Source organism: Salvelinus fontinalis, chromosome 24 (genome assembly GCF_029448725.1).
Source record: "Salvelinus fontinalis isolate EN_2023a chromosome 24, ASM2944872v1, whole genome shotgun sequence".
In the NCBI taxonomy this organism is placed as follows: domain Eukaryota; kingdom Metazoa; phylum Chordata; class Actinopteri; order Salmoniformes; family Salmonidae; genus Salvelinus; species Salvelinus fontinalis.
The window spans coordinates 40,323,558-40,345,275 of record NC_074688.1 but is presented as its reverse complement, the minus strand read 5'-3'; the positions used below and the strand labels follow the sequence as shown (position 1 = coordinate 40,345,275).

The 21,718-nt window shown below is 42.8% G+C and overlaps 2 protein-coding genes across 2 annotated transcripts; one reads left to right on the top strand and one right to left on the bottom strand.

Moving 5' to 3' along the window:
* Positions 1–3,369: 3,369 nt before the first annotated feature.
* LOC129822432 (extracellular calcium-sensing receptor-like) lies at positions 3,370–9,939 on the bottom strand. The gene is made up of 6 exons (XM_055880714.1): positions 9,716–9,939; positions 8,989–9,277; positions 7,016–7,825; positions 6,629–6,853; positions 6,157–6,280; positions 3,370–4,446 (listed from the first exon to the last, which is right to left on the bottom strand). The coding sequence occupies exons 1-6, from the start codon at positions 9,937–9,939 to the stop codon at positions 3,551–3,553; spliced, it is 2,568 nt and encodes an 855-aa protein (XP_055736689.1). The 3' UTR covers positions 3,370–3,550.
* Positions 9,940–11,359: 1,420 nt separating this feature from the next.
* On the top strand, positions 11,360–15,695 carry LOC129822431 (extracellular calcium-sensing receptor-like). Its single transcript, XM_055880713.1, has 8 exons — positions 11,360–11,583; positions 11,687–12,011; positions 12,839–13,117; positions 13,195–13,743; positions 13,901–14,122; positions 14,337–14,460; positions 14,564–15,036; positions 15,270–15,695. The coding sequence occupies exons 1-8, from the start codon at positions 11,360–11,362 to the stop codon at positions 15,693–15,695; spliced, it is 2,622 nt and encodes an 873-aa protein (XP_055736688.1).
* The last annotated feature ends 6,023 nt before the right edge of the window (positions 15,696–21,718 follow it).

Genomic DNA, 21,718 nt, shown 5'->3' with positions numbered 1-21,718 from the left:
CCATTAGATGTTGACAGGCAGTGAGAGAAGAAATTAAGTGTATAACTTGATCTGGGGTCGAATAAAAGCTCTCGGCATGACGTGTCACCAGTTTCCTGTTTTCTGGAGAGCGCGTGAAGGGACCTGGTTTTGCCTTCTGATAAGCTGTCGTTATGGATGACTAATATCTCCGGCTTTGATTTTATTTGATACATGTGACAATATCATCGTAAAGTATGTTTTTTCAATATAGTTTTATTAGATTATTGAAATTTATTCGGTACGTTAGGAGTGTTGCGTAGTGTGCCTTTGTTCAGGAAGGAGAGCTTCGCGCTACTTTGCTAGCTTTCCGTGCTAATTGACTGGAGAAGAGGACATTCTAAATCCAAACAACGATTGTTCCCGACAAAGGACCCCTTGTACAACATTCTGATGAAAGATCATCAAAAGTAGGACCCATTTTATGATGCTATTTCATATATCTGTCGAACATGTTGTACTAGTCGTTTGCGCCCAGATTTTGGGCACTCTCTCGCTATAATTAAGCTGGATGTCGTAATGAAGTTATTTTTAGAATTCTAACACGGCGATTGCATTAAGAACTAGTGTATCTATCATTTCCTATACAAAATGTATTTTCTAGTAACGTTTATGAATAGTTATTTGGTCAGAATAGTTGGAGTGTCATAAAAATATCCGCACATTCTGGGAAAAAGATGCTATGTTAGCACAATGTATAACCACTGATTTCAGCTCTAAATATGCACATTTTCGAACAAAACATAAGTGTATGTATAACCTGATGTTATAGGACTGTCATCTGATGAAGGTTTATGAAGGTTAGTGAAAATTAATATCTTTTGCTGGTTTATTCCCTATCGCTAACGTGCCTATTGCTATCACTAACGTGCCTTGATGAATGAATGAGGTAGTGTGGTAGGCTATTGTAGTAAGCTAATATAATGCTATATTGGGTTTTCGCTGTAAAACACTTAAAAAATCTGAAATATCGGCTGGATTCAAAAGATGTTTGTCTTTAATTTGCTGTACACCATCGATTTTTCAGAAATGTTTTATGATGAGTATTTACGTATTTGACGTTTGTGTCTGTAATTACTCTGGCTGCTTCGGTTCTATTTCTGATGGTAGCTGTGATGGTAGCTGCAATGTAAAACTGATTTATACCTCAAATATGCACATTTTTCGAACAAAACATAGATTTATTGAATAACATGTTATAAGACTGTCATCTGATGAAGTTGTTTCTTGGTTAGTTTGGTTGGTTCTTGGTTAGTTAGGTTGGCTTTGTGCATGCTACCTGTGCTGTGAAAAATGTCTGTCCTTTTTTGTATTTGCTGGTGAGCTAACATAAATATATGTGGTGTTTTTGCTGTAAAACATTTAAAAAATCGGACAGGTTGACTGGATTCACAAGATGTGTATCTTTCATTTGCTGTATTGGACTTGTTAATGTGTGAAAGTTAACTATTTCAAAAAAATATCTTTTGAATTTCGCGCTCTGCCTTTTCAGTGTTTCCGCTAGCGGAACACCAGAGCCAGACAGGTTAAAGAAAAAAATAAGCAAACACGTTTGGGTGTTCGCCAAAAGGCATGTGGGAAATTTCACAAACATATTGAAGAAGGTACTCTGGTCAGATGAGAGTAAAATTTAGCTTTTTAGCCATCAAGGAAATCGCTATGTCTGGCGCAAACCCAACACCTCCCATCACCCCGAAACAACATCCCCGCAGTGAAGCATGGTGGTGGCAGCATCATGCTGTTGGGATGTTTGTCATCGGTAGGGACTGGGAAACTGGTCAGAATTGAAGGAATGATGGCTGGCGCTAAATACAGGGAAATTCTTGAGATAAACCTGTTTCAGTCTTCCAGAGATTTGAGACTGGGATGGAGGTTCACCTTCCAGTAGCACAATGACCCTAAGCATACTGCTAAAGCAACACTTGTGTGGTTTAAGGGGAAACATTTAAATGTCTTGGAATGGCCTAGTCAAAGCGCACACCTTAATCCAATTGAGAACCTGTGGTATGACTTAAAGATTGCTCTACACCAGTGGAACCCATCCAACTTGAAGGAGACGGATCAGTTTTGCCTTGAAGAATGGGCAAAAATCCCAGTGGCTAGATGTGCCAAGTTTATAGAGACATACCCCAAGAGACTTGAAGCTGTAATTGCTGCAAAAGGTGGCTCTACAAAGTATTGACTTTGGGGGGGTGAGTAGTTATGCATGCTCAAGTGTTGTGCTTTTTTGTCTTATTTCTTGTTTGTTTCACAATAAAAAAATATTTAGCTTCTTCAAAGTGGTAGGCATCAAATTATACAAATCCTGCCACAATCCATTTTTATTTCAGGTTGTAAGGCAACAAAATAGGAAAAATGCCAAGGGGTGAATACTTACGCAAGCCACTGTACCACATAACATTAGCATTATAGTGTGTAAATCCTCTGGTAGCACGATTCAAATGCTGTAGCGTTTAATTCTATATTTATTTGACAGTTTTCAGGATGAAATCTCTTGAAATGCACCATTTTGCTTTCAAAGGACAAAAAATGTACAAAAAAGCAATGCTTAGTAACCAGAATAATATGAAAAGGAAAATAACACAGTAAAATTGCTAAGTTAAACAATAAAAAAAGAAAACATCTTTAATAACTACTGTCTAATAATAATAAAACAATCATTGTTAAAACAAAAATGTATCATGACTATAGCATGACTAAACCTCTCACTAGATCAGGGGTAGGCAAACTTTTTGGCTCGAGGGCCATATTGGGATTTTGAAATTCAATGGAGTGACGCATGTCTTTGGGGACCAACTGTTTGTTTAAATGTATTTGCAGAGGCCTCCTGAGTGGCGCTGCAGCCGAAGGCACTACATCGCAGTGCTTGAGGCATCACTACAGACCCGGGTTCGATCCCAGGCTGTGTCACAGCTGGCCGTGACTGGGAGACCTATGAGGCGGCGCACAGCTGGCCCAGCGTAATCTGGGTTAGGAGAGGGTTTGGCAGGGCAATATTTCCTTGTACAATCGTGCTCTAGCGACTCCTGTGGCAGGGCATGCGCATACATGGTCGCCAAGTGTACAGTGTTTCCTCTGACACATTGGTGTGGCTGGCTTCCGGGGTAAGTGGGGATTGTGTCAAAAAGCAGTACGGCTTGGCTGGGTTGTGTTTCGGAGGAAGCACGTTTCAGACCTTTGCCTCTCCCGAGTCCGTACGGGAGTTGCAGCGATAGGACAAGACTATGACGAACAATTGGATTCCACGAAATTGGCCGGATTGAAGTGCCCGCGGGCCGTACCCCCCCCCCCCCCCCCCCCCCCTGCTCTAGATACAGTAACCATAAAATTAGATAACTTGGGTGAGCTATATCTTTGATCAGGAAAATGGTACAGTAATTCAACCAAAAAATATATAATTTTTAGCTTGCCACATTCCACAAAAATGTCCCGAAGACACTATAAACATCTATTTCATTTATGGGTTTACAGTAGATCAAAAGTAAACTGAGAACTATGACAAATAAATTTGTCCTCATTAATCTATGCATTTTTATTTCCTCCCCATGAGATGTTGTTTAGTGTTCTTATCTGGCTTCAGGAGGATGATGTAACACTTTGGAGCAAACAGACAGAATAGCAGCCCAAAGCTGGAGGCCAGGATGGCAAAGATCTCTACAGCTACTGTGTACTTCCCAGGAGAGCTGACGTAGGCAGGGATGAAGGAGATCCACACGGCACAGAAGATCAGCATGCTGAAGGTGATGAACTTGGCCTCATTAAAGTTGCCTGGCAGTTTCCGGGCCAGAAATGCCAGGATGAAGCACAGACAGGCCAAGAGGCCGATGTATCCCAGAACACACCAGAAGGCCAGTTGGGAGCCCACACTGCACTCCAGAATGATTTTAGAGCGTTGGTCCTGGATATTTCTGGAGGGGTAGGGAGGGGCAGCCATGAGCCAGGCAGCACAGATCAGCACCTGAACCAGGGTGCAGGAGAATATGATGACCCTCTGCTGTTTGGGACCCAGCCACTTCATAATGTTGTTCCCAGGCCTGGCGGCAGTGAAGGCTGCCAGGACCACCAGAGTCTTGCCCAGGATGCAGGAGATGCAGAGGGAGAAGGTGATGCTGAAGGCAGTGTGGCGCAGCATGCAGGACCAGGAGGTGGGCTCCCCGATGAACATCAGTGCACACAGGAAGCACAGAATCAGGGAGAGAAGGATAAAGAAACTCAGCTCAGAGTTGTTGACGCGGACGATGGGAGTGGTCCTGTGATGGAGGAAGACTGCCAGGACAGACACGGTCAGACAGGCGCCCACTACAGCGATCACAGTCAGGGCTATCCCCATTGCATCATGGGAAAGGAACTCCACCACTTTGGGGATGCACATTGTTCCATCAGTGTTTGACCAGAAGTCCTCGGGACATTCTTTGCAGTCTATAGAATCTACACAGAAAAACAGAGAGGAAGAGCTTAGGAATTTGGGGAATGTGATGCAGTCATGCGATATTCTACATGTAAGTGACATTTGGTGGCAGAAATGGGACTGGTGTACATAGGTTAACCCTTAAAGTACCAACAAGGGTAAATTGTCATAATTTAAAAAATCTTTTATTTTTTATCCTTCTGAAATGTCTTTGTATACTAAACACGCATAGTGGCTCAGCTGAAAATGTGAACTCAAAAGTTAAACTTTGTGATCAAATTTGGCACAGAGAAGTAGATGAATGTATCCTTACATACTGTATATAGATATATGGAGCCACCCCAGATTTGGCCACTAGGGGGGCACTATAAATACATGTTTAGTTTCCAGTCAGTGTATCTATACCAAGTCCAGAGTCCCATTTTTCAGATGCAATTGGAACTGAGTTGATAGCGTTCCAAAGTTAGAGCTAATAGTCCGATGCCACCGGTGCTTAATCGCCTATTTCGCCCATATTGGTGGCCATCTTAATAGCATATATCGGCCATAACGGTGGCCATCTTAATCGCCTATATCGCCCATATCGGTGGCAATCTTAATCGCATATATCGCCCATATAGGTGGCCATCTTAATCGCCTATATCGCCCATATCAGTGGCCATCTTAATCGCATATATCGCCCATATCGGTGGCCATCTTAAAATCGCCCATATCGCCCATATCGGTGGCCATCTTAAATCGCCCATATCGCCCATATCGGTGGCCATCTTAATCGCCTATATCGCCCATATCGGTGGCCATTTTTATCGCCTATATCGCCCATATCGGTGACCATCTTAAAAGTCGCACCAGTATGACAGATTAACTCAATTGCCAATTTCTCAGCCTCTGAGTATTACAGAACACTTTGAATGAAGAACAGACAAATCTTCATAACAAGTGGATGAAATGCATCATATTTATCAACACATATACTGCATGCATGTAAATGTTTGTAAATTGTATCGTCTTTTGTCTGTAATGTATTTTTTGTTATGTGTCGGACCCCGAGTGAGACTAATTGTAGCTAATGGGGATCATAATTAATCAAATCAAATCAAAATATGTTAAAAACATGAATAATAAAAAACAAAAATGTGTGAAAATGTAAAAATATATGCTTATTTTGGGGAATTTAAACCATTTTCTCATGTTACAAAATGGTTAATAAAATAAAAAAGTGTTACTGCTTGGCAGACAGTGTCTCTTTGCAATCATTACCAATTTGGGGTAAATTGGGGTATTACCCGTTGGCACTATTAAACAAAAAATAATTTTTTAGGGTTAAAGGAGGCTACAGGAATAAGACGACTGGAGGAGGACGTGCTGCTGGCCTTTTCTAACACAACACATGGACAGGATGTACATAGTGCACTCTGAATCTAGAGAGACTATAACATTTACCAAAAGAAAGTTGTTCTATTGATTAACATAAATCAGAGACCTCACCTGTCTGATTACTAATCTACAGGTAAGTCATTATATTGATTAGGGTATATCAGTCCTCACCTGTCTGATTACTAATCTACAGGTAAGTCATTATATTGATTCGGGTATATCAGAGACCTCACCTGTCTGATTATTAATCTACAGGTAAGTCATTATATTGATTAGGGTATATCAGTCCTCACCTGTCTGACTACTAATCTACAGGTAAGTCATTATATTGATTAGGGTATATCAGTCCTCACCTGTCTGATAACTAATCTTGCCGCTGTCACATGGTACACAGTCAAAGCAGCACAGAGGTTCCCCACGACGGACAGCCTTCCTGGATCCTGGAGCACAGCTGGCACTGCACACGGAGACCACCAGCTGAACAAATCAAAGATCAATATCTTCAGACTATTTAATGCTACCTTAATACTCATATTATTCCAGCCACTAGAGGGCACTCAATATGAGATCATTGGAGAAATCTCACTGACAGTTCTAGTAGGATGGTTAGAGAATAAGACATCAAGCATTGGAACGCATCAACTGGATGACCTGCAATACAAGCTTTGGAGAAACAAAAATATTTCAGGACAAATAATCCTGTTTAAAAATAACTATAATAATATGTTTACATTCACCATGCAGAGGAACTTACATCCAGGACTCTCTACACAACGTCAACAGTTGGCATCTGATGTGGTTAAATACACAGTGTGAGCAGCTTGCCTTGCTGTGATGCCTCGCCCACACTATCTTCTCTTGCTGGATTGCCAGCTCCTTCCCAGAGTCCTTTGAGCCATCATACAGCCCCACTGTGACAAAGCGGGGACCTCCGTTTGGCCCCCTCTGCCAGTTGATGAGGTCATAGGATGGGATGGCATCCCCTTTCTGGTCAAAGTTCATATTTTCTCCAGATACGTTGAAGGACACATCCTGGAGATATTGCTGGAGCTATGATGAGAGAAAAATAATTGTCTCATTCTTTAACTACATCTAATTACATTTGTTGACACACCAAAATGTATTCAACATTTATCTGTTTAGTTATTTACATAATGATATGCGCCCCCCCCCCCCCCCCCCCACACACTTTAGTAAGTAATTGACACATACCTGCCAGGGGTGAACGTTGGTGCTGTGAGCGCAGGAGCGGTTGTGGAAGGGTCCTGCCCCAGCCGGGCAGTGGAGGAGGTTGTGCAGTGAGTGAGCGATGGCGTACACAGCCTTGTACACATTATAGGCCACTCTGGGGCTGGAGGTGTTCATGTAGGCTGAGTGCTGCTCCAGAAGAGTCTCCTGCCCTGAGCAGGGGGGCATCAGGGGGCTGGAGTGGGACAGAGAGGGAGAGCAGCCGTACAGAGCCTCCCACAGCTTCTGCACCAGGGGGTTAGAGGGGTACCTGCGGGGGTTCACCGTCTGCAGGTAGTCCCTGAGCCCTGGGACTTTCCCTGAGCGGATGGCGAAGCCAATAGTCCCATCCAGGAATGGATAAGTCTCTGCCAGCACATTGGCAGTGACCCAGGCCTCACTGGCCACCCACTGGGTACCAGTGATGTTCTGCTTGACAAACTCCTTGAGGAAAGGGTATAATTCTCCCTCCCCAGAGAAGACTATCACCACCCGCGCTGTGGAGTGCCTCATCACCTCCAGGATCTGCAGGACCCTCTCTCTGCTGTAGTCTTTAGGGATCATCTCATCATAGGCCAGACAGACATCTGTGTTCTGGATCTCCCTCTTCAGGCCCTGCAGGGCGAAGTGGCCGTAGTCGTGGTCCTCGCGGATCACACCAATCCACTTCCAGCCGAAACGCTGAAGCAGACTGGCGATTGCCTTCACCTGGTAGTCGTCATTTGGAACCACTCTGAAGAACGTCGGGTATTCTTTCCTGTCACTCAGGCACGAGCAGGTGGAGAAATAGCTGATCTGAAAGAACATAGAACACCTATTTTAAGCAAACGTTAATTTCACTTAATAATTTCAAGGTGTGCATGTAAACCACATATACCATTATTATAAAATGTAAAGTACATGAATATATATACAAGTCATGTATTATTTATGAGAGCGCTAATCGTATTTACACTAGTCATAAACAAAAGACAACATATTTAATTCAATTGTTAACAAATTATGTAATTCTAGGTACAACTTGTTGATAAGCGTTCAGATTTGTGTTCAGAGTCACAGACAAACCACCCTTTTTGAATAGTAGATTAGCTTTTTACACTAAAATAATTTCACATTTTTAAATTTGAATACTGATCCACAGAATCTGAATTTTATTATAGTTCCCCCTAGTTCAACAGTGGATCTTAACTTAAAAACAAGAAATGCCTTTTCATCTGCACCAGTGGTGTAGTGCCACTTTCTGAGGTACCGGAGCCCACATCTAAAATAATAATGTCATAATTTCTCAATCAAAGTTTGTACTGACTGATGCAGCCTGTTGAATATCATTTTAGAATACGCATTAAAGGCCTCCTCCAAATGCAATGTCTGGCCACACCCACACATATTGTCTCAATAAATAGTTATGTTTTTTAATTCCCTCAAACACCAAATTAGACGTACGTAATTTTAAAAGAGGCCATCTGTCAATCGTGAATGATAATTATTCTCGTTTTTACTAGTGAACCATCCAATCATTTGATCTTAATCAGTCTTATGGGAATATACATTTAGATCTTATTGAATGATGTAGGGCCTAACTGTGGTTCCGTGAGCAAATGAGAGCAGATGGTGGTAGCAAATATCATAGGCTTACTTTACCTGGATTATGGTCCAGTCGGTGAGGCACAATGTTGAGTTTAGGCCGGATGAGAAAAGAAATGTGACCACTCAGCTTACCATCCTAAAATCTCATAAGAAATGAAGTGGTGTGTTTTTGATCTAACAGTCACTTTACTCTATTCAGTTCTGTAGAGTACTAATAGAAAATGATGTGAATTCGCAGATATTGATTAAGCTTGGATTTAACTGTAGTAAACAGGTACCACTGTGAGAAGTGGAGGAGCAAGGTTCCGGTGAGCTCTGGCAGCACTACAACCCTGATCTGAACCCTGCAACAAAAAAGCATCATCACTCACCATGGGGATTCTGAAGGGCTGCAGAGTTCTGGACAAAACAATGGACTGTGAGGAGCCAGACTCCCCTACCACGGCTATTAACGGGCTGGCACCAGAACACATAGGGCTCTGTTCTTCACCCTGTCCATTCAGCATCGCCAACACTGCTCTCAGAGCCGTGACTGGCGTGGCACACGAGTCAAAGATCTTGTAGCCCAGCGTGTGGTTGGGCAGCAGCTGCTCACTCTGGTTGATTTCCTCCACTGCCAGCCTCATGGTCTGAGCCCAGCGGAAAGCCCTCGGGTCAAACCTGAGAGAGAGAGAGATAGAAAGAGAGAGAGAAACAGAGGGAGAGAGAGCAAGAGAGAGAGAGAAAGAGAAAGAGAGAGAGAGAATGTTTCCCCATTTCCACTTCCACTGATGGTCAGTCTGGTCTGAACAACACAACTAGACCGAGAAATGTTATCTCAATGAATATGGCAACAATCCCACCACAGAACACTGTGTTAAGGGATTAGGAGGAAAACACAGAAAAGGAGAGGAGACTCCAGTAGACAAGAGTTCACAGTAGAGGTCAAAGGTCCTCAATGGGACCTGGCAATCAGAACCTATTCTCCACAAACTCTTATTGTTTACAGTAGGACACATCCAGGCCCCCAGTAACTCAGCTCACATAGAGAAAGAGAGAGAGAGAAAGATAACTGTAGGACTTGAGCCACACATCCAGGCCCCCTGTGAGTCAGCTCACCCTTGACACAGTGCTGCCAGGGGCTGGTGGGTGTAGTCCATGCCAGGCAGCTCCACCCGGTAGTGAAGGGGAAAGATCCCCCCCATCATGAAGTCACCCTGGGCTGAAAACCCAGGCAGCTCAAAGGCCCCCTGCGGGGAGCAGACTGGCTGGGTAGAGGTGGCTTCTGTCAGAGGGGAAATAGAGACAGGGTAGTATAGGGACCACCACAGAAGAAGAGACATCCTCAGACTGGTCCGATAGATGCAGAGAGATCCTCCTGCTCATAGACAAGCTAATATCCTCCCACACAGCCTGTTCAGGTTGTTCTGTTTTATACTCCTTGGTCTCGTCATCATTTCATCTGATTTCATTTGGTATCTCCGTGGACTTCACGTGATCTGCACCCCTCCCTCACCAAACACTCACAGTGGCTTGGAGAGGCCGACTGGGACTTTAATGGCAGACAATATGTATGATAGGTAATAAGAAACCCACGCAATATAACACACTTCACACTGTGTTTTAAGTGATTGTAATTTGTTTCATGATATTTTATTAGGCGGCCTATACAAAGGTATTGAAGCACTTTCCTGCAGTCAAATGACCAAATTTCCCTCTAGTGGCCTCATGAGTGGAATGTTACTAATATTTCTCATAATTTCATAATTAATCAACATTATACATTTTGAAATAATAATCTGTTGTTTCTATGTCAATTGATTTTGTTATACTTCAGTCTTCTGTGATGTAAATAAATAAAGTGTAATATTGGGAAGTAAACTCAAAATGTAATACATTTCAACTCTTTATCTGACATGGTACACGTGTCATATTTTCTTTAAGCCCATAACCATGCGTGTAAGGTGTACATTTCTGTTTCAAAGTAGATTTGTTTAAGACTACCAATAAACATTATGTGACCCTGATTCAGCCCACTGCAATAAAAGATCAATATATTACTACCCTCCCCCGGTGTAAATTGTGGTGACATCACACACAGACAATACGACACAGCTTTGTTCTAATGCAATGCATACACTGCCACCTACTGTTGAGCGAGAAATCTGGTACGAAAATGTCTGACATCCACTTTGATTATGGGGTGAATGATCCCTTTAAAGCTAGACTCATTTGTTGCTACATCCATTTTTGGACTTAAATGAATTATATATACCCATCGATTCGATAAGAATATAACTTATAAAAGCTCATTTTAACTGTCATACCACATCAGACCCCAAAATGTAAACTCATTCTACTCCAATGTTTGTAAACAATGTAAATGTAAACAAACACTGTATAGCCTCACAACATGGTTAAAACTATACATGTAATATAATGGATGGTCAGTCCTTGCATTCTTCTCTCTGTCTATTAATCTGAGAGTGGTTACATTTTTCCAGACACATTTTATTTAATTTTTTACCAAAACAGAGGCGGGGTAAGGGCTTTGCTATTGTTCCAACTTAGATCTACTCATTAGAGAATGCACTGCAATAAAAAAATGGAAAAGTAGGACCTTGTCTGCAGTGATGTCATGACAACCTGGGCCTATATAGGGACCAAACCTCGTACCCACAGCCACACAAGTGAGAATTGGGGGTTAGACGAGGACTGGAAGCCCTAACTGATCTCACATCATACATCCACTCTCTGCCTGCCATGGCGCACCTCTCTGCCAGACTCCTGCTGCTGGGGCTTCTCCTGTGGGCCAGCCGGGTTTGCTCTGCCGCAGCCCAGGACGGGTGCACTTTCCTGGGGGAAGAAGAGACGAGCAGCTTCTATCAGGAGGGAGACGTGGTTCTTGGGGGCTTGTTCCCGCTCCACTATAGTCCTGTGTCCTCTGTGACATCATTTCAATGGGAACCGCAACAGACTACATATGAGTAGTAAGTGATGGGAAATTAAGAATGTTTTCTGTCTGTCTGTTTGTCTCTTTCTCTCTCACGTGCATTGCTTCTAAGCCACTTGCTATCCTCTTCCCTGTAGTTTCAGTGCCAGGGCCCTGCGTTGGATGGAGACCATGATGTTCGCAGTGAGAGAGATCAACCAACGAAGTGACCTGCTCCCACACCTGACACTGGGGTTCCATATCCGGGACAGCTGTGACCATGTCCCTGTGTCCCTGAGAGGCTCCCTGCTGCTGGTCAACGGGCAGCCAGAATGGAGGGCAGACTCCAGGGGAGCAGGTCAGGGTCCAGGTTCGGACTGTGCCGCTGTACGCAGGGCTGTGTCCCCTGTTATCATAGGAGATGCCGCCTCTGGGGTGTCTATGGCTGTGCTCAGAACTCTGGGCTCCTTTCAAATACCCCTGGTGAGACTAGGGTTACGTATATTGCACTTTTATCATTGTGTAATCATCTTCTTATAGTTGATAAATTGCTTTTGATGGAGGTAGATCCTTGGTAAAAGTATGGCTCATAACAATAGCCTGAAATGGAAATACCCTAAAATATAGATGTCTTGAAGCTATTACAGTTACATGTCTGTTATGTAAATTATGTTACTTTGGCAGGAGCCATACTATTTCATGACTTAAAAGCAACTTTCAAAATTCTATACATTTTATTATGGAATTGCTTTCCTTGACTGCTACATGAAAATTAAGGGCTATATGCAATGCTTGAGTACAACTTACAGAGTGCACATTTAACCTGCTGTTCTCTCTGCTCTGGACTGGCTTGTAGATCATAATATATAGGTAAGGGATCTTAATTTGATCACTCTTGTTGCTGAGAATTTTTCTGCACTGCAAGAAATGCAGATGAGTTTGGTGATTTACATAAATTCACTGGAAAACCACACTAACATACGTTATATTAACAGTGTTGCACTTTCATGTAGGCTAATTTGGGCCATCTAATAGCCTGACCACCAATCAAGCTACACAATGGAATTAATGTTCATATTCTGTAGCTGCATGATTATTTTGCTGTGACAATACTGGACAAATGAAGATCCCACATCTGTAATGTATTTTTACTTTGGCAGGAGACTTGTTATTTCATATCTTCAAATGTTATTAAAAAAAGAAAATCATGAAATTGAGTTCATATATATTGTAAATATTAAAAGCTATACGTAATGCTTGAGTACATCTTACGGAGTGCACTTTTAACCTGCTGTTCCCTCTTCTTTCAGGTGAGCTACTTTGCGTCCTGCAGCTGCCTGAGTGACCAGAAGCAGTTCATGCGCACCATGCCCAGTGATGCCTTTCAGATAAGAGCCCTGGCTCGCCTGGTACGCTACTTCCACTGGACCTGGGTGGGCGTCATCGGGGTGGAGTCTGACTATGCCCGTTTTGCCATCCAGTTGTTTCTACAGGAGTCTGTTCACTTTGGGATGTGTGCTGCCTACGTCCACTTCTACCCAGTGGTCCTTACCCAGCATGCTGTGGGACAGCTAGTGGACACTATCCAGGTTAGCAAATAAATAAACGTATGATGTCTTCAAAGCACATGATTTTACATTTTGTTATTCTTGTAATTGTTTCCCAGGGGTCGTCCTCCCGAGTCCTCCTGAATTTCTCCGGTGAGTCGGAGCTTCGGAGTATCCTCAGGGAGTGTCTCCATCGGAATGTCACAGGGCTGCAACTGATCGCCAGCGAGGCCTGGGCCACCTCTAAGTCCCTGTGGAGAGAGTTTGGAGATCTCCTGACAGGAACGCTGGGATTTGGAATACGGAAGGCTGATGTTATTCCCGGGCTCAAAGACTTCCTGACCAGACTAGGACCATCCCACGGACGTCAGTCGGCTTTCCTGGCAGAGTTCTGGGAAGAGACATTCAACTGTAGAGTGAACGATTCCTTAAACACACACACTCACTCTGTCAGTTACCTGGACAGAGAGCCCTGTAGTGGAAGAGAGGTTCTGGGGGATGTGTACACACCCTATGCTGATGTGAGCCAGCTCAGAGTATCCTATAACGTGTATAAGGCTGTGTATCTCATCGCCCATGCCCTGCAGGATATGACCAACTGTGTGGCTGGGCAGGGGCCTTTTATCAATGGCACCTGTGGGGACCCAAAGCATGTTAAACCATGGCAGGTGAGTCTACAGCTGAAGATACTCTGCTCATTATTGCTGAATAGATATCATTGCCCTTTTCTCATTTGCACACATGCAGACACACACACAAACACACCAGTAGGTGGAGTAGAGTGTATAGTTTCTCATCCCACCCTCTCCACTCCTCTTTCCCCAGCTTCTACATTACATGAAGCAGGTGAAGTTTTCCACACTCGGGGAGGAGGTCAGCTTTGACCACAATGGTGATCCCATCGCTTCCTATGACCTCATGAACTGGCAGAGGGGGCAGGATGGCTCCCTGCGATTAGTTAAAGTGGGGTTCTATGACGCCTCATTGGCCGATGGCCGAGACCTGGTCATAAATGACTCAGTGATTCAGTGGCCTGTGGGAAAGCAGGTGCGCCCTTTATCACAGTCTAGGTGCTTGGTTCTACGTTTTCTTCTCAGTCTGTTCTTTGTTGTCTTCTTAACGGCATTGAAGAATATCAAGTTAGCATTTTATAAACTACATTTGGCTAGGTTGAAAAGCGTTCTGAAACACTTTCCCTGCACACCGCTTATTACACCCGAGATGTATCAGTATATCTGAGTGGTGCCCCTCTGCCCCCCAGGCAGCTCGATCAGTGTGCAGTGAGAGCTGTTCCCCAGGCACCCGTGTGGCCAGGAAGAAGGGGGAGCCTGTCTGCTGCTTCGACTGTATCCCCTGTGCTGAGGGGGAGGTCAGCAATCAAACTGGTGTGTTTTCCCTTATTTCCAAGTCTTTCTCACCAGTCATTGGTCAGAACTAAAAAAACAGTGTTGCTATTGCAATCCCTGTTTTGTCTTTCCTCTCTGTCAGATTCTTTAAACTGCATACGCTGCTCTGACGTCACGTGGCCAAACGAGGCCAGAGACCACTGTGTTCCAAAGACCATAGAGTTCCTGTCCTATCAAGAGTCCATGGGTGTCGTCCTGTGTGTGGTATCCATTCTTGGGGCCTGTGCCTCACTCTCTGTCTTGGCGGTGTTTGTTGCCAACCGACACACTCCCATCGTCCGCGGCAACAACATGGAGCTGAGCTTCCTTCTCCTCCTCTTCCTTTCCATCTGCTTCCTGATTGGCCTGTTGTTCATCGGGGAGCCATCTGATTGGCTGTGCCGGATCCGGTACCCAGCGTTCGGGGTGAGCTTTGCCCTCTGCATCTCTTGCCTCCTTGCCAAGACCATGGTGGTCCTCATGGCCTTCAGGGCCACCCTGCCAGGAAGTGATGTCATGAAGTGGTTCGGCCCTGCCCACCAGAGAGCCAGTGTTGTGTTGTGCACTGCCGTCCAGGTACTATTCTGATCTTGTTGCTTTTCTTTTCATTGACTTCTACCTCTAAAGCTGCGTTAACAGAGTCAGCCAGCCTTGTGACCAATTAGATCTGATCTTTTCCAATAACTGGGCAAAAGCCTAGATTTGGGCTGCCTGACTAAATGCAGCCTAAGTGAAAGACATTAAAATGAATCAGACAATTGAATCCCTTGATCAATAGTAACACCAATATGGTTCCCTCTGGCCGACAGGGACTGATCTGTCTCATCTGGCTGCTGACCAGACCTCCCTACACCAACCTCAACACCGGCCACATCAGCTCTGTCATCATCATCGACTGTGCCATGGGGTCAGAAGTCGCCTTCTGGTGCGTTCTGGGATACATCGGCCTCTTGGCCTGCATGTGCTTCATCCTGGCCTTTCTGGCCCGGAAACTGCCGGACAACTTCAACGAGGCCAAGTTCATCACCTTCAGCATGCTGATCTTCTTTGCTGTATGGATAACCTTTATCCCTGTGTATGTGAGCACAGCAGGAAAGTACACAGTGGCCGTCCATGTCTTTGCCATTCTAGCCTCGGCCTTTGGCCTCCTGGTCTGTATATTTGCCCCTAAGTGCTACATTGTAATGCTCAGACCAGAGAAAAACAGCAGGAAACACATGATGCTCAAAGGATAATAGATTTCCATGTGATGATTCCTGATCAGTATGTTGAATCAATGTATTTTATTAATAAAAAGTCATACTAGTTTATAATACATTCACCACTGAGTTAATGTGCAATTTTGACCATGTTTAATATGTTACATATTTTTCATAGGTTAGGAAGAAGTTGCATAACATTATATGATATTGAATAAAATGTAGAAATGTGCTCTTTATTCTGAAATAAAATCCGACACTCCAATGAGATTTTATGATGCATTATTAATTAGAGTTTGACTTATCTGCACACATCTTGGTAAAACAAGTATAAATTGGAATGAAACAAGTAGTACATAAAAGGCTGATTATTAGTCATTAATGGTCATGTGATAAAACACCTTCCATAAAAATATGATAAAACACCTTCCATAGATTTGTGATAAAACACCTTCCATACATGAAGGGAACATTTTGACATTTGCCATATGGTTAGTGAGAAACACCATATTGCAAATGTACGGTCCCTTACTAGACGTCCGCGAACATTTGTAAAATTCGCGGATGGCACCGGACCGTGCAAGGGGGCCAGATCTTTCGGGAAGTCATCGAACGAAGTCTCTCGGACATTCAGTTTCTGTTTGATAAAATCTTCACATTTTTTTCATTTTTCCGCTGTCCCGGTAATTCCCACCAGAGGGCGAATTAATCATATTGCAAATGTAGAAAACATCACCAATCACGACGTGGCTTTTACTCCTAAACGGAAAAGATTTCGAAGACGAAACTTGGTGAGCATAGGTTTGGCATAATGGGCAGTTGGCCCCGAACAAGATGGCGTCGAGGCCGCAACGCTTTTTGAGTTATGGCCATGTTTCTGAGATAAAAGGTCAAAAACGAAAATAGAGTGCTAATTTGACCGCTTCACGTCAAACTAGATAAACCTACGGTGTCAGGAAAAAATTAACCAGCCATTTATCTATCGTAAATTAAGAGAAATCGTACATTGTACAATTCGTGATGTTCACAAAAAGGAGGTTTTTGATCCAGTTGCAGCGTGTTCAGACGAACATTTTTTAAGTAGGTTTCGAAGCTCTGCGAGAATTCTGTGATTTTCTGTGATAAAACTCAATATTCTATAAGAGCCTACCCTAAGGAGGCTATGAGTTCACTTTCAGCTTGCTGTGTCAACCGGAAGTACCCTAAAATGGTGTCATAGGGGCTGTTTTGAAACAGTTTGCATTGACTTCTCTCCCCATAGGAATACATTGCCTGCTCCCCTAAATTCAACCTGAAGACTATGTGGGTTATGAATGTCTTATGAACCTGTCTTCAATGACAATCCATCAGGCCACCATGAGGTCTACCTGTGTTGATTCTAAGCTTCCTGGAACAACCGGAAGTGATTCAAATCACCCTAAAAGTGTTTTTCCATACCCAACCAGCAGTTTGTGATATATAGTGCATTCAACCCTGTATAAATCAGTCAGTTCTTAACGTATAGACTTAAAACTCAGGATTCTGTGAAAGAATACCCCAATCAGGATATGTGTTTACCTATAGCTTCCTGTACCAACCGGAAGCCTGGACCTAAATTTTAATTGCTTTTGGGCTCTAAATTTCAATTTATTTTGGGAGACAGAAAAGGAACCGTTAAGGTTAGAAGCACAATTTGACCTCAGGAACGTTCCTAAGATCCTCCTGATCTGTGCAGGCCTAACCTTACCTTTGTGGTATTAACCCTTAACAGTTAAAAGAAGGTGTTTACATCAAACTGTTTGCATTGACTTCTCTCCCCATAGGAATACATTGCCTGCTCCCCTAAATTCAACCTGAAGCCTATGTGGGTTATGAATGTCTTATGAGCCTGTCTTTGATGACAATCCATCAGGCCACCATGAGGTCTACGGGTGTCGATTCTAAGCTTCCTGGAGCAACCGGAAGTGATTAAATTCACCCTAAAATTCACCCTATGTTGTGATATACATAACCTGAAATTGTGAAAATCACTGCATTCAACCCTGTGTAGATTAGTCAGTTTTTAACATACAGACTTAAGCGCACCTGAATATAAGCCGCACCCACTGAATTTTTTTTTTTTTAAGTATTTTGTACATAAATAAGCCGCACGTGTCTATAAGCCGCAGGTGCCTACCGGTACATTGAAACAAATTAACTTTACACAGCCTTTAAACGAAACACGGCTTGTAACAAAAATAAATAGGCTTTAACGAAACACGTCTTGTAACAAAAATAAATAGGCTTTAACGAAACAGGCTTGTAACATTTTTTTTTTTTTAAATAGCAGTAAACAGTAGCCTACCAAGAAAGTCCTTGGTCACTATCTTCCTCCTGTGCACTGAAACCACTGAAGTCATCTCTTTTGGTGTCGGAGTTGAATAGCCTCAGAATTGCTTCATCCGATGTTGGATCGTTTTCATTGTGCTCTCCTCACTTTCATCCGGAGGCAAATTCCCCGCTGAGCTTATGCTGCCCTTTTCAATACGCAGCAGCTCCACGCTGTCAGGACCCACTGGCAGACTTGACCATAAGTCGCTCTTCGCATGCGGCCCGTTTTAGTGAAGGATTTCTCCCCACTTGTCATCCAATCCATTTTCTAGTTCGGGCCATCTGCTTTTCTTTCCTCTGAAAGCTTTTGTTGTCTTTTTGCACTAAGTCAGTTTCTCACGCTGCTGTTTCCAACGTCTTATCATCGACTCATTAAGGCCAAGCTCCCGTGCAGAAGCTCTATTTCCTTTTCAAACAGCCAGATCGATCGCCTTCAAATTGAAAGCTGCATCATATGCATTTCTCCGTGTCTTTGCCATGATGAGGGTGACAAAATGACTACCGTAATCAGAATGATGGAAAGTTTGAGCGCGCTCGATTTACTTCACATTATGTGACGGTGCTCAGTTTTTTGGCGGCATGAATTTGTGAAAGCGGGAAAAATCCATAAATTAGCCGCGTCATTGTATAAAGCGCAAGGTTCATAGCGTGGGAAAAAAGTAGCGGCTTATAGTCCGGAAATTACGGTAATGATATTTAGATGCTACTATTTAATTGTGACGCTATGCTAGCGATGCTAATCAGTGTGGGGGGGGTGGGGGGTGCTCCCGGACCCGGGGTAGGTGCTCGGTAGAGGTTAAAACTCTGTAACAGCATACCCCAATCAAGATATGCGTTTACTTATAGCTTCCTGTGACAACCGGAAGTGCCTTAAAATGGTGTCATAGATGCTATTTCGAAGGGTTAAAAAGGTCAGAACTTTTCTAAACTTAATTGGTGTGATAAGGCAACCCTCATGAACTGTAAAACAGTCTTTTCTCTAAACAGATGTCAAAGAAAAGCTCTCTCACACACACACACACACACACACACACACACACACACACACACACACACACACACACACACACACACACACACACACACACACACACACACACACACACACACACACACACACACACACACACACACACAGCAAGGATGGAGTCAAAAAGTACGGTGCTTAAAGGCACACAGATCCTGCAATGGCATTACCATTATCTCTAGGCTGTGCCGAGTTCAACGAGATGCCCCGCTTGACCGTAGCTCGCTCGGTCTGAGCGCAGCGACAGTGACAAATAGAAGGCCCCGGATGAAGCCTGGACCTAAATTTCAAGTCTTTTGCTTTCGGGAGACAGAGAGAGAGCCGTTAAGGTTAGAATTCGACAGAAGAAATGGACATTCTAAAACCAAACATCGATTTATTCTGGACCAAGGACTCCTTGTACAACATTCTGATGGAAGCTCAGCAAAAGTAAGAAAAAATTGATGATGTTATTTCGTATTTCTGTGTAAAATATTGACTCCTATTCTCCGCCGTGTTGGTGAGTGCTGTCTCACAATAACGCAAGCTGTATGTTATGGTAAAGTTATTTTTAAAAATCTAACACAGCGGTTGCATTAACCTGTTTGGGCTGCAGGGGCAGTATTCAGTAGCCTGGATAAAAGGTGCCCATTTCAAACGGCCTCGTACTCAATTCTTGCTCGTACAATATGCATATTATTATTACTATTGGATAGAAAACACTCTCTAGTTTCTAAAACCGTTTGAATTATATCTGTGAGTAAAACAGAACTAATTTTGCAGCAAACTTCCTGATAGGAAGTGGAAAATCTGAAATCGATGCTCTGTTCTAGGGCCTGCTTATAAATGTGCTTGATATGTATTAGTATACATGCACTTCATACGCCTTCCACTAGATGGTATTGCCTTCTGAAAAGCTATCGTTATAGACGACTAATATCTCCGGCTTTGATTTTATTTGATAAATGTGACAATATCATCGTAAAGTATGTTTTTTCAATATAGTTTTATTAGATTATTGAAATTTATTCGGGACGTTAGGCGTGTTGCGTTGTGTGCCTTTGTTCAGGAAGGAGAGATTCGCGCCACTTTGCTAGCTTTCCGTGCTAATTGACTGGAGAAGAGGACATTCTAAAACCAAACAACGATTGTTCTGGACAAAGGACCCCTTGTACAACATTCTGATGGAAGATCATCAAACGTAGGACCCATTTTATGATGCTATTTCATATATCTGTCGAACATGTGAAATAGTAGTTTGAGCCCAGATTTTGGGCACGCTCTCGCTATAACAAAGCTGGATGTCGTAATGAAATTATTTTTAGAATTCTAACACGGCGATTGCATTAACCTGTTTGCCGTGCAAGCCCGACGTCGGTACATTTATGACAACAGCCAGCTCAAAGTGCAGGGCGCGAAATTCAAAATATATATTTTTTTAATATTTAACTTTCACACATTAACAAGTCCAATACAGCATATGAAAGGTACAGATCTTGTGAATCCAGCCAACATGTCCGATTTTTTAAATGTTTTACAGGGAAGACAAAATATGTAAATCTATTAGCTAACCGCGTTAGCAAAAGACACCACTTTTTTTACTATAACAGTTTATTACTCCATCAGTAGCTATCACACATTCGACCAAATAAATATATAAATTGCCACTAACCAAGAAACAACTTCATCAGATGACAGTCTGATAACACATTTATTGTATAGCAAATGTTTTGTTCGAAAAATGTGCATATTTCAGGTATAAATCATAGTTTACATTGCAGCTACAATCAGAAATGGCACCGAAAGCAGACATAATAATTACAGGCACCAACGTCAAAAAATGAATTACTCATCATAAAACATTTCTGAAAAATACATAGTGTTCAGCAAATGAAAGACAGGCATCTTGTGATTCCAGACAATATTTCCGATTTATTCACAAGTCCAATACAGCATATGAAAGGTACACATCTTGTGAATCCAGCCAACATGTCCAATTTTTAAAATGTTTTACAGGGAAGACACAATATGTAAATCTATTAGCTAACCACGTTAGCAAAAGACACCACTTTTTTTACTCCACCAGTTTTTTACTCCATCAGTAGCTATCACAAATTCGACCAAAAAAAGATATAAATAGCCCCTAACCAAGAAACAACTTCATCAGATGACAGTCTGATAACATATTTATTGTATAGCATATGTTTTGTTAGAAAAATATGCATATTTCAGGTATAAATCATAGTTTACATTGCAGCTACAATCAGAAATTGCACAGAAAGCAGCCATAATAATTACAGACACCAACGTCAAAAAATGAATTACTCATCATAAAACATTTCTGAAAAATACATAGTGTTCAGCAAATGAAAGACAGGCATCTTGTGATTCCAGACAATATTTCCGATTTATTAAGTGTTTTACAGCGATTTTTTTTTTGCGTTATATTAGCTTAGCACAATAGTCAGAAACTCTTGGGCGCCAGCGACTACGACAGATATATGAAATAACATCATAAATTGGGTCTTACTTTTGCTGATCTTTCATCAGAATGTTGGACAAGGTGTCCTTTGTCCAGAACAGTCGTTGTTTGGATTCAGAACGGACACTTTCCCTCTTCATTTAGCAAGCACGCTAGCCGGGTGGCACGACACTCTCCATGTCAACAAACGGAAGAGAACGGGACACGGCAAAACTCCCCCAA

Bases quoted from the DNA above. Each gene is read 5' to 3' on its own strand.
- LOC129822432 (XM_055880714.1), bottom strand. From the start codon at position 9,939: ATGTCTCTTCTTCTGTGGTGGTCCCTATACTACCCTGTCTCTATTTCC. The intron at 9,278-9,715 runs GTGAGCTGACTC...TCTCTCTCTCAG, and splicing joins CTGGCAGCACTGTGTCAAGG to GTTTGACCCGAGGGCTTTCC. The intron at 6,854-7,015 runs GTATGTGTCAAT...CTCTCATCATAG, and splicing joins CCAACGTTCACCCCTGGCAG to CTCCAGCAATATCTCCAGGA.
- LOC129822431 (XM_055880713.1), top strand. From the start codon at position 11,360: ATGGCGCACCTCTCTGCCAGACTCCTGCTGCTGGGGCTTCTCCTGTGG. The intron at 13,744-13,900 runs GTGAGTCTACAG...CTCTTTCCCCAG, and splicing joins AGCATGTTAAACCATGGCAG to CTTCTACATTACATGAAGCA. The intron at 14,461-14,563 runs GTGTGTTTTCCC...CCTCTCTGTCAG, and splicing joins GGAGGTCAGCAATCAAACTG to ATTCTTTAAACTGCATACGC.